At 37.5% G+C, this 12,100-nt stretch overlaps 1 protein-coding gene across 1 annotated transcript in view; it reads left to right on the forward strand.

Moving 5' to 3' along the window:
• SYT1 (synaptotagmin I) overlaps window positions 1-12,100 on the forward strand; it is a 94,025-nt gene that overhangs the window by 13,921 nt on the left and 68,004 nt on the right. Inside the window, exons 3-4 of the mRNA XM_010008040.1 lie at window positions 3,001-3,168; window positions 6,322-6,489. Of these exons, the coding sequence (XP_010006342.1) occupies window positions 3,001-3,168; window positions 6,322-6,489 (336 nt within the window). The remainder of the gene's footprint in view (window positions 1-3,000; window positions 3,169-6,321; window positions 6,490-12,100) is intronic.

Below are 12,100 nucleotides of genomic sequence, written 5' to 3' on the forward strand. Positions count from 1 at the left end.
TGCTTAATCAAAATTGAAGACCCAGATTTATCTGATGGTTATTAATAACTTTAATGAAGGCATCACCAATCGATGTCAACCCACATTATATTATGGAGTCTGCATGTAGATAGTAAAAGACAGCTTCAGCCTTCAGGTGTTTAAAACGTCAGCAAACAAAAGATGGAAGGACGAAGAGAGGGACATAAAAGTAAATTGATTTATTGTGAGTCTTTAGCAAGTTGATAAGATAGCCAGGAGTAGCTTTCTCCTACTTCATCAAACATGCACTTTGCCTTATTAACTCTCTGTGTCAGGTTCTGTTGCCATCCATGAAAGTGTACCTACTAGCCAAGAAAATTATAGTTTTGAACAAAAGTGCAAATAAAAAGGTCTGTCCCCTAAAAAACAGGAAAGTTGGACAAGAAGACTCAACAGTCAAGGACTGATACTCCTTCAGTACCCTACTCTAGAGCTGTTAAGACCAGACTTTGGCATATTAGCCAAGTTTTCAGTAGGAATAGACACAGCTCATATTTAATTTTCCTCCCTGGCCTCTTGCTGTGGTTGGGATCACTTTTGTCAGTTATACCAATTCACAGCCCCTCACATTAAAAGTCACTGTGCTTTACTTTGAACTGAAGTAGACCAACACATCTGACTTCACTTCTACTGTGTGCCTTTCAGTCAATTTGAGAATACATATCCTGCATTTCATTTTGACAGCTTCAGTCAAAACCGCATCACTCTGCTCTATTTTGGGAAAGAAATTACTATTGAACTTAAATCCTTGTTAATTCATATTCTTCCTCTGAACTCACTTCCACATGTACCCATGATTTATTTCAGCGCTCAGATTCTTTATTTGATGCTGTTAATGGAATGCGTTATAATAACTTGTTGCAGGACAAAGAAAATAAGATAAATGAATAAAAGTTCCTGTGTCCTCAGCAAGGTATTTACAGACGGCTAGTACCTGGCATAATACATCGTATTTCCCTAGCTTTTCACTTATTTTCTGACTACCAGTGCTTATTTTTCAATGCAAGAGCCAAAAAGAATTCTGAAGCCTTTCAAGTACCTGTGGTTAAAGGAGTTTTTCCTCCACTCCCAAAGGAAATTCCTTGGCCATGTGATGAGTCACACTGATCCCCTTTCAAATCAGTATGAAATCAGTGTGAAGCATTAGACCCTTAAGAAGCAGAAGATCTGAAGAGGGGGAAGGGGAAAGCTGCAAATGTGTTCTCACAAATGGATTTCAGTTTCCTTAGAATATGAAAACAAACTTTCTGTGTGAATTTCATTGAAGAAAATGTTTTTCTGAACTATATTTTACAATGGGAAGTAGGATGCATGAACAACAAATCTTTAAAAATGTAGTATTTAATTAAGGTAATAAATTATTTGAGCTATGGTTTTCTATTTTGTTTTGCTACTCTAAACTATGTTGTAGATTGGAATTTATCAGAGAATAGATGATATAAAGAGTAGAAGAGGGCTTTCAGTCAGGTTAGTATAGCACTATGGCATGAAACTGCAGACCAAAAATCTGGCTAATATATTGCACTGGGTGGAGAATGAAGAAAAGATGACTAATGTCTCCAGAGCGTGATGCCTCAGTTTTAGAGGGAGAAATTTTAAAGGGGAATTTAAATGGTTTTCGACTCTGTTAACTGAGAGTCATAGAGTTGTTTTTCACTCTTTTGTGTGCAAGACTTGATGTGTATCCTGAGCCTATCCATGTATTTACGAACTGTTGTGCAACTAGAATAAGAATGAGACAGAAAAGGGTAAGTGTTTCTTACAGCTAAAATACAATGTTTCATGGACCTTAAGAATCCTATAGGTAGGAAAGCACACAGGCCATGCTGTGAATTTAAAACTGGTAAAAACAAATCTAACTTTGAGGAATCTCTCAGAAGCCAGAAGCTTCTTTCCTAGATTGACTATATTGTTCTGCATTCCAGTTGTTAGAGCTTCAGCTTCCAATTTTAAACAATTCATCCATGAGAGAAGCAAATATATTGTGACTGAAGCACTGATTTAGAAGAAAATATTTTCAGATTTCATTCCCACTTCTTAATATCTTGTCTCCAGATTGACCTTGAAGAGTCACTTGAATCTTTACCTTATTGTTTTTGTGTCTGTGAACCAAGATTAGAAGTATTTTCTTTCTCTCAACTCCATTTTCTGAAATAGGCCTAATACAGGCTGGAACGTCTAGATAACATAACATAGCATAACATAACACCATAGCATACCATAACATGTCTTCATTTATAACACTTCAAAAATGGCCAAGGCATTTACAGGTCTTGAATGCACTGCAGTCTTGTTTGTGTCTAAGAAATATAAGAATTATTTTTTTTTTCTGGTTTTGCACTAGTATTATGAATTACTATTAGGATTTAGTTGCCAAAGATTAGTTTTCATGGGGTAATTTTCTAAAACATTTCCCTTAGCTTACTGCATAAACCAATTTGTATACAGAGGAAGAGAAGTTAAATGTAAGGAAGACTGCAAGATCCATTTGTTTTCAGTTAAGCTCTGCCTGAGGACTTGCTTATATGTCATCTTTTTGTGTTCGGTTGGGGAGAAGGTTACATGTTGGGGATTTAGAATACAAATTTTGTAGTCAAAATTAGACATTCTTGATTGTTTAATAATGTGATTTCTATTCATGGTGCCCAGCACAGAAAAATAATGCACACAAGTAGAGAGCAATTGAAAGTTATTTGATTGCAGTCTTTAAAAAGATGAAGTCTGTATTTAGCTGTAATCAGCTGCCCTTTGAAAACCCTCTTTTCTGCTTAAAAACAGCCTTTGTACAGTCTGCATCTGCTGTAATTGGTTTTCTAAAATCTATAGTATGGCTTCATTTGCCTTCCTTGAAGGGGGAAGGGGGGGTAATTTTTCACAGACCAGAAATAGAGTCTGCCTGTGTATCTCTCTAGTACAGTTTTGGTTTTTTAAATAAATATCTATATGAAATTTAATTCTGCTTTTTTTCTCTCTTTTCAGCTTCTGGTTGGGATTATTCAAGCAGCTGAACTGCCTGCGTTAGATATGGGTGGTACATCTGATCCCTACGTGAAAGTTTTCCTGCTTCCTGATAAGAAGAAGAAATACGAGACAAAAGTCCACAGAAAGACCCTTAACCCTGTTTTCAATGAGCAATTTACATTCAAGGTATTTTTTTATAATTATTGATTTATTTTTTTTAACCACTGTGTTTCTCATGCTTGGCTATAAAGCTAGATGTCTTAGTTAATGGATAGCTGCAGCATACTGATTTTTCATGTTGTAGAAACCTGCAATATTTCATCTTATGAGGAAAATGGTATAACATTGGGTCAGCCCTCAGTAGGTGTAAAAAGCTCCATTGGATTTTGGGCAGTTCAGTTATCCTGATGTATCACAACATGACCCATGTTTTATGGTTGGATAAGACTTACAAGAAAGTTAAAGAACAGTGACACTTTGACAAATGTCAGGTAAGTTTCACTAGACCAGCATTTTCTTTAAATATCTTTGTAGTCTGATTTATGAATTTCAGTATACCATTTCTTTTCCCCTCAAAAATAAATTAAATCTCAAGGAAGGTAAATGGATGAAGGACAGTATGGCAGATTAATCTTGCTAGACTTTGTCATAGCAATTCTGTGCCATGCTACTTTACATATGAAAAGAAATAATGTCTCAGGTTTAATAATATATGAATTAAATAAATGTAGCTAAGTCTTACGTTGCAATATTTTAAGTAGTTCCAATAGAATCTATCAGCAGTGTTTTTATAAAACTGTAGCTGTATCCAAACCCCAGTTAAATACAATAAAGGAATACTATACAGCATGTTTCATAGGGCTTCTCCTAATATACATTCCTCTGCTGTTACTTCAGGCTTTTCTCTCTATGCCCAATCTTATAATGACAGCTACAGACTGAAAACAGGAACAGTAAAAGACTCAGGCTATGTAATCATTCAATGAGAAAGAAATCCCTGGAGGCCAGAACTACTACTGCATATATAAGTTTATTTTTTCCCTTGAAGATGTTCATAAAAATAATCTTTTGTGGGGAGTTATTTTTTTTCTTGAGCTTTCCTAAGAGAGTATTTAAAAGAAAAGAGTTATAACTTACAGATTCTTGTGCAGCTCACAAAAGAAAGAACCAATAATGCTGTCATCTGACATGAGGGCACAAATTACAAATCAGATCATCCACTCCTGGACTATAATGTCCGCTCTTTCTAAGTCATATCTTTAATACTCAGATTTTATGCTCCAGATGAAAGTTTTCTTTCCATGCAAGACCTGACAGAACGTTTAGTCATTTAACTTTAGTGGAAACTATTGACAATACCTTGTTTACTTGGGCAGAGCTTTCCTCCTGTGACCCACTTCAGGTGGTACACAGCTTCTGTTGGTATGCTTCTCTTACCACTCTTTGGCAGAGCTGCCCACCAAGCAGCCCAGGCCCATTTCGTTACCTTCTCCCAGGGAGCAGCTGTGAGCTGCCTGCCTTCCTCCCAGAGAAGGCCTAATGGGGATGAGATATGTTTCTGCCCTATTGCACCTTGAGCCCTTGACCTCATTCCTTCTCTTCTTTGGGTTGCTCCTTATGTTAGTCCCCTTTTTATCGCTGTTTCCTGCACATCCATGGTGCTGTTCCAGGGTGCAGGTGTTCATCAAGCTCTGTCTGTCCCAATTGTATATTCACGCTGTGCTGCCAAAAGGAAATGGAGAAGTCCTAGCTGGACTACGCCGATTTGGCAGAGGTGTTCCTCCCCAGTGGGATACCTGAAGCGGGAAGAGGGTTCATTTCTGGAGTACTGACAAATCTGTGCCAGAAAAACATTCCTGTACATGTCCTTCTACCAAGGTCTCCCCTGCATTGGGTCAAAAGGCTCAGTACCTCTCAGCAGAAGAGAAAGCAGGGAGAGGGAGCAATCCTTCACAAGAGCTGACATCCTTGGTTGTCCTGAAAAGCCTGTAGGCTAAGGCTGCTTTAGAGGTAATGAATGGAATAAGCACTGCCACTACCTCTTCTTTAAATAGGAAAGTATCTAAAATAAGCTTTACTGAGGTCAAATGATAAAAGAAGTAAATAATGGTAAATGTAGTCTTTTCATGCATTTGAAATTACCAGAATCCATTAACTGGTATTCTAAATTGAAGGAGGAAGAAACTCCAGAATATTTCTTCTTTGGAGCAAAATTATTTGGAACTTTGTCTTCCACATATATTTGCCTTCTATAGCTTTTTAGAAGCTACAATAATACACAACCCTGTACCCAGTGAAACTATTGTACTCAGTAATGGAAGCCAAAGCTGGCTCTCAACTTGAAAAGCTTCTTTAAAACCTTATGTAACACAGTATAAAAAAGAAAAACTGCTTGTGTTATTAGTAAGTATTTTTTAAAGCAAGTGGAAGCCAAACAGTAACAAAAGACAGCAGCCCTAGAGATTAAACAGACCAGAACTTACAGCAGTTAACAAGGCCAATGATAATGCCACGCTTTCATTTCTCTTTATATAGACAATTAATAGAGAAATGTTTGCTGAAGCCCATGGAAACCATTTATACTTGCAGAATATATTCAAATTGACCAAGTGTTCAGTGTAAATCCAAACAATTCCTAAATCAGACCTCTCCAGACCGCCACTCAAGCGTAGATTACCTGAACTGCACGTCTTCATCTGAATATTAAAAATGTGACTCATAAGCATCCTAACCCACAGCATCTGTCTGAAACACATCAGAACAGCTGGAGAATTAGTCAGAACTTGGCCCTCTGCCACTACAGTTTCTAGCTGCACGCTGTGATTTAGAAAAACTTCAAGTCTACAGTGTGAAAGTTACAATATGAAAAATAGGTAATAGGTAGTGGTTCTGTAATAGAACTATTTACTGTCTAGTTACTTTGTGTCAGATACAGTAAGCCAGTTCTGGTTTTTTTATCAGCCTGGGAGCTACCCACTTCTGTGTGATGATAGTTGATTTATTGAGGAAAAGACACCATTGTGTGAAAAGTTCATATGTCTTCAGTGCAAATAATTGAGCTTCCTGTTTCGGTTTCATCACCTACAAAATAATTTGAAGTAGAATGAGAAAAACCCAGGGAGAGATGAGTGAGCTGCCACAGAGTTGTATTGAATGTCAGAGCCTGGCCTCAAAAAAATACTGCTCCTGGTGACTCAAAAACAAATATACCTCATAATTTTCTCTGCAGTTCAATTTACCTGAGATGACAGCTGATAAACCAAAGAAATAGATTTGCATTGTACTGTACTGATCTTTACTGTCACAGGTATGGAGTTTGAAATTTTTTCTTCTTTGCAGGTGCCATACTCTGAGCTGGGTGGAAAGACTTTAGTGATGGCAGTTTATGACTTTGATCGTTTCTCCAAGCATGATATCATTGGGGAATATAAGGTTGCAATGAACACAGTGGACTTCGGTCATGTCACTGAGGAGTGGAGGGACTTGCAAAGTGCAGAGAAGGAAGAGGTAAAAAAAATCAGACTTTTTTTTTTTCCCCCCAAGGATACTTTTATCCTCAGCTATAGAAACAGTCAAACTAGCAACATTGGTTTTTGCTGAGACAGCTCCCATCTGTTATCAGCATTTTTCAGACTTACTTCGCCTGATAAATTTTTGATATGCATCTTTCCAATACTCATTGAATGGTACCTTCTCCTTTGCTAATCCTCTTTTCAATCCTTCTGATACTTTATGCAACATGTTAAGGAAATTTTTATGAGCTGGACTTTTTCTTGAATTGATGCAGCTTGGGTACATAGAATTTGCATTATAAGAGCAGTGTGTATTTAGGCTTCTTTGTGACCCTGATAATTCTCAATGTTTGCATCTCAAGGCATTTTATTGTGCATTAAGATAATGGTTGTCTTTCATTGAAATATCATGCAGCTTTATTGAGCTGCTATGCAATAGTATGCATTAATTAGAATTATGTATTTGGCGGAGACCTTGGAATAGCATCTCACTCAAATATTAATCACCCTTTGTATTTTCCTCTCTGTGTCAATGTCATATGGCTTCATTATTTAGTAGGTATAGAGCTACGTGTACACAACACTTTTTGGAAATATTTCATCACTAAACTGTGCATCATGTGAGGTTGATCATACTGGCACATCAACCTTTTTGGTTTTAGTAAGACCATTTTGTACTCCATTTCACATTATTTTTCCTTTTGATTACTAGATGATACCTGCCCACTCATAATAATCAGAGTGCACAGCATGCTTCAGTTATCTGATGGGAGAAGGAGGAATCTGAGTATGAGTTCCTCATTCTCTATTCTAGCTAATAAGCTGCTTTGGATTCAAACCTTAGTTTCTGTAATTAAAGGGAAAACCTTGGGATGAAATCTTTCCATAATACAAGTGAGGAAAACCTAAATACTGGATTTAGACTACAAGTTGGGAAAAAGTCAGCAGATGCTGAGCTATGCAGCATTCTCACATTTTCAAAAATTGTAGATTTCAATCTTGCTTTTTTGAGCGTTTGTTTTAAAAGAATGTTTTTGGATGTCTTTCTTCTACTACCACTTACTGATTTGGAAGCAACTGCTACATTGAGGCTATTCTGCATGGCATTGTTTCATAGTGACAGCATTTGCAATGCTCCCTTATTGCATGTGATATTGGTACCCATGTTATATTGGGCATTTTTCTTCCACTCTTAAAGATGAAAACAAAAGAAATGAGAAAAAAAGAAGTTGGAAGTTCAGAGTTGCTGGTCCCTTAAAGCCTCAGCATACCAGAAAGCTAGAAATGTGAAATCAGAGTGTATTAATCCTTCCAAACTATATTAAGCATCAAACTGGACTTTTATTGCACTACTGTGTGTGATTTCAAAGTGTTTCATGTTTTTCTGTTGCAAAAAACATAAAATAAGCCAAATACTACACAAAGAGGAATTCAACCTTCACCTTTTTAGTATAACTTCAAGGTTTGGGAACATAAACAATTATGTCCCCGTATGTAAGTGACAGATAACATAACATAGATTAGTGTTGGCTTTCATCTGTTTTATGGCATAGAACATTATCTCTTGAGTTCTCTAGCTCATGTCCACAGTGAGACCTGACTCAGTCCCTTGCTTGCTTCATAAAGTTCATGTCCTGCTAATACAAAACAATGTTATCGTTGCTTGAAATACAGTGAGAGCTACTTCCCAAAATGCCTTCTGACTTGAAAAGAACTTTTTATCAAAATAAAATATGGTAATTAAATAATTCTCAAAGTATTTGGGTATTTTAATAGAATTACAAGAACTTTGAATAGTATGAAGTAGGAACAAAACCTGCTGTGTACCCTGTTTGTACTTTCAGAGCCCAAGTGAATTGACAGATGTGAATTTTTATGTGTTTGGCATTTGTCTATGCAAATGTATTTTCATGGGAGTCATGTTCAATAGAATAAACTAGGTTTTCTTAGTTCCTGTTTGAGCCTCTGCCCTCACCTTTCTTCAAAATTTGGGTTCTATATATACAGAAAAAACATTGTCATTTTTTAATTATTTTTATTTTATAGAGCCTTTTTTTGAAGCTGTTGCTGCTTTTTTATTTGGAAGAATCTAGGCAGTATCATCCTTTGAAACCATATTGAAAACTTGTGCTTGCACCAACTCTCTAAATATTTTTTCATAATGCAGGAGATCTCCTGTTCCATTTGTGCATTTCTATGCTCATAAGCATGCCAAGTATCTAATAATTATGGAAAAATATCATAAATCAGGTTAGTTGGAGACTTTGTTAATCTTAGTTTTAGATACATTCGTTGTAGCTTTCCTAGAGCAGCTCCTGAGCTGTGCAAATAAGAGTGACCAGTGGCTCAAGATGTAGGTCAGTCAAGTGTATTTAATCCAAAAGATGTTCACTTATTTTTGCTCTGTTATAGAACCTCTACTTTAGTCACATATGTGTTGAGCCTGATCCAGAGAATTGGTTAGCCCAATTTGGAAAAGAAATCTCTACCAAGAATCAGGAGTTAAATCTGTCAGCAGTTTGGGTGCTATGTTTCCCAGGAAATGTTGTTCATATTTCCATGTTTGACTCTTGCCAAGTACCTCACAGTCTTCAATATTCCAGCCTCTGCTTAGCAGGAAAGATGCCATAAAATTTCTAGTAGATTTTATGGGATAATAAGTAGGGACAAAGAGGAGTGGGCGAGATCCTATCTCCATAGACCTGATACCAGCTGACACAGCAGACTTTACAGAACTCTCAGCAGATACAGCTACTACCTGGCAGTTCCCTGGCTTCAGAGTTAGCAAATACAGTACTGCACATACAAAGGCTGACATGATTTACCTATGCCGGATATGTAGCAACATACACATGCTTGTTTCCTGGTAGTGATAACGAACATGATACAGCAGTCTAGCTTACTAATTGTAAAAACACATGATAAAAACCAAAGTAAAACCTAAGCAACTGAATTTCACCCAAAAATGTAGAAATCAGTTGCTGCACATCACAGATTATACAATTTAATTAACACTGCAATCGTAGTGGACAAAATAATTTTATGAGCAGTTACTCTTCTTTCTGCTCATAAAGCTCCACCGTTTCCTGAATGGCCTTGAAATTGTTGGTAGAGGATGAAGGTTTAATAACGTATTTGAAGCTCTACCTCTCACAACCCAGCCATTTGATTGGCATTTCTCTGACACTGCATTCTCTTCTGGGAAGGGTCTTATTAATATATTTATGTTAATGAAACACTTGAAGGTACAAGACTTTATGTAAGAATTTGTTATGACTGTAAGAGGACTTTGGGAATGTACAAGTCTGTACAATGACTGCTAAATACTGGGGAGGGCACTGCTAATGAGCTGCATACCTTGAATTGTTTTTCTCCGGCTGCCTTTATCTCTGCTGTCCTTGTGAATATATGGAGGTGATTTATCTAGTAGTCCTTCAGTCTCATGAGACTGAGAGCATGGGAGCGAAGAGTGGTAGATACTGAGAGATTATTCACTTTTACCAAGTCTGACACATAATGGTTTGGGCACACAGTGTTAAAAAACAGATGACAGGAGTTTGCTCCTCTGTGTCATCTACCAGATGTCACTGACGTTAACTTTATCTGAGTACACACTGCATCCAATATCTGTTATCACTCCAGTACAGAAGGCCAGACAGACCTCTTTGCTCACAGCCATGTGAATCATATTGAGAGTCATCTTCTGAATACTTGGACTGATTTACCTCCAGACATTTTGTTATATTGGTACTTAAATTGAAAACCTGTTATAGCAAACATTACAAGAAATTTTAAGGAATATAAGGAAGAGAAGAAACAATTCTTCCCCTTGAAAGCAGAGGAGAAGCAGAGCGTTGTTTCATGAAAAAAAGGATCTTCAATCTGCCAGTGTCCACCAAGTGTTCTGCAGACCTCTTGCAACTGCTATCACATAAGACTCTATGCATTGTCTGATCAGACATCCATCACGGATGCATGTTCGTACCACAGTGGGTTGCACTGAATATATTTTGTACATGGCTTCTGAGTTGTAAGTCTACTGGAAAACACCAGAAAAATGCACAACAGCTTCTGTCCTGCATGATACACAATCCCAAGCAGGAGAGGTGCTACAGTACTGCCTTGCAAAGAGGTGAGATGCAAATGGTCTGCAGCTGGGGAGTGAAAGACCAATTCTGTGAAGCTTGATGTGTTGTGTGTTCATGAGGATTCGTCTTTCCTGTACTTGAAAAGAGGAACAAGGAGATGGAAAAGCAGGCCTGAAACAGCTATATTTAATAACTCACTATGCTGCATAGGAGGTGGAGACTGATGAAGTGAGTAAGCTGTTTGGCTTATTGAATCCTCAGCACTGAAATTTGCAGAGTTAGGAGAAAAGCACATTTTTTACAAACGTCTCTGTCGAATCGAAGTAGAGAATCACTGTCATTTTCAGTTAGATCAGAGATGGACAGATTATCTAATAGCCCTTTCCCATCTCTAATAATATTTAGTTCTTATACAGCTTTGGAGATAGCATACTGCTTTGCAAAAGAAAGTATCATTATGAAGATGCTGTCAGAATATCAAAGATATTTTAAAATGCGAGGTCTCCTTTATTTAGCTGCGTGATATATTGGATCACTGTGTTTTCTGCATGAAGTTCAAGTTTTCTAAAGTTCATGTCTTCTTACACGCATTGAAAACTTTAAAATGTTAGATCTAAGCGGTTTTAATTTTCAGCTTATGTGGGAAAGCTACATACAGTAAATGCACAATGTTGAACATGTTCAGCATTGTAAGTGCAACATCTGTCCTGCAAAGGAACTGAATTTGATAGTGAGACAGGGAACAAAACAGAGGTTTTTTAATTGAAGAGTAAGCAAGCGTGATTTGAAATTCATCAGCAGTTGTTTTTCATCTTGAAACTGAAGAAGTTGAAATGTTATTTTAAAGGTAAAACCATATGACTTGAGTAGTTATGGTCCAGTTTCAAGCTATTAGAATTATGCATTTCTTTACTTACCTTTCATGCTCAAACTGCTGACAATCCCACTATCTAGCTTTGCTGAATATTACCTTTCTTAACAACTTCTCTGGAAGAGACACCTACCTTAGGAAGTCAGAAACATTCATAGAATCATAGAATTGTTTGAGTTGGAAAGGACCTTAAAGATCATCCAGTTCTACCCCCCCTGCTTGGGCAGGGACATCTCCCACTAGATCAGGTTGCCCAGAGCCCTGTCAAACCTGCCCTTGGACACTTCCAGGGATTGGGGCTTCCACAGCTCCCCTGGACATACTGAGCCAATGTCTCACCACCCTCATACTAAAGAATTTCTTCCTAATGTCTAGCCTAAATCTCCTCTCTTCCAGTTTTAATCCATTACATCTTGTCCTATAACTACATGCCCTTGTAAACAGTCCCTGCCCAGCTTCCCTGTAGCCCCCTTCAAGTTACTGGAAGGCTACTATAAGGTCTCTCCAGAGCCTTCTCTTCTCCAGGCTAAACAACCCCAACTCTCCTGTCTTCATAGGAGAGATGCTCCAGCCAGCAGAGCATCTTTGTGATCCTTCTCTGGACTCTCTTCAGGAGCTCTTGTGTTATTACAGAAAGAATGTAATTG

This window comes from Chaetura pelagica, unplaced genomic scaffold, assembly GCF_000747805.2.
Source record: "Chaetura pelagica isolate M959 unplaced genomic scaffold, ChaPel_1.0 scaffold50, whole genome shotgun sequence".
NCBI classification, from domain to species: Eukaryota; Metazoa; Chordata; class Aves; order Apodiformes; family Apodidae; genus Chaetura; species Chaetura pelagica.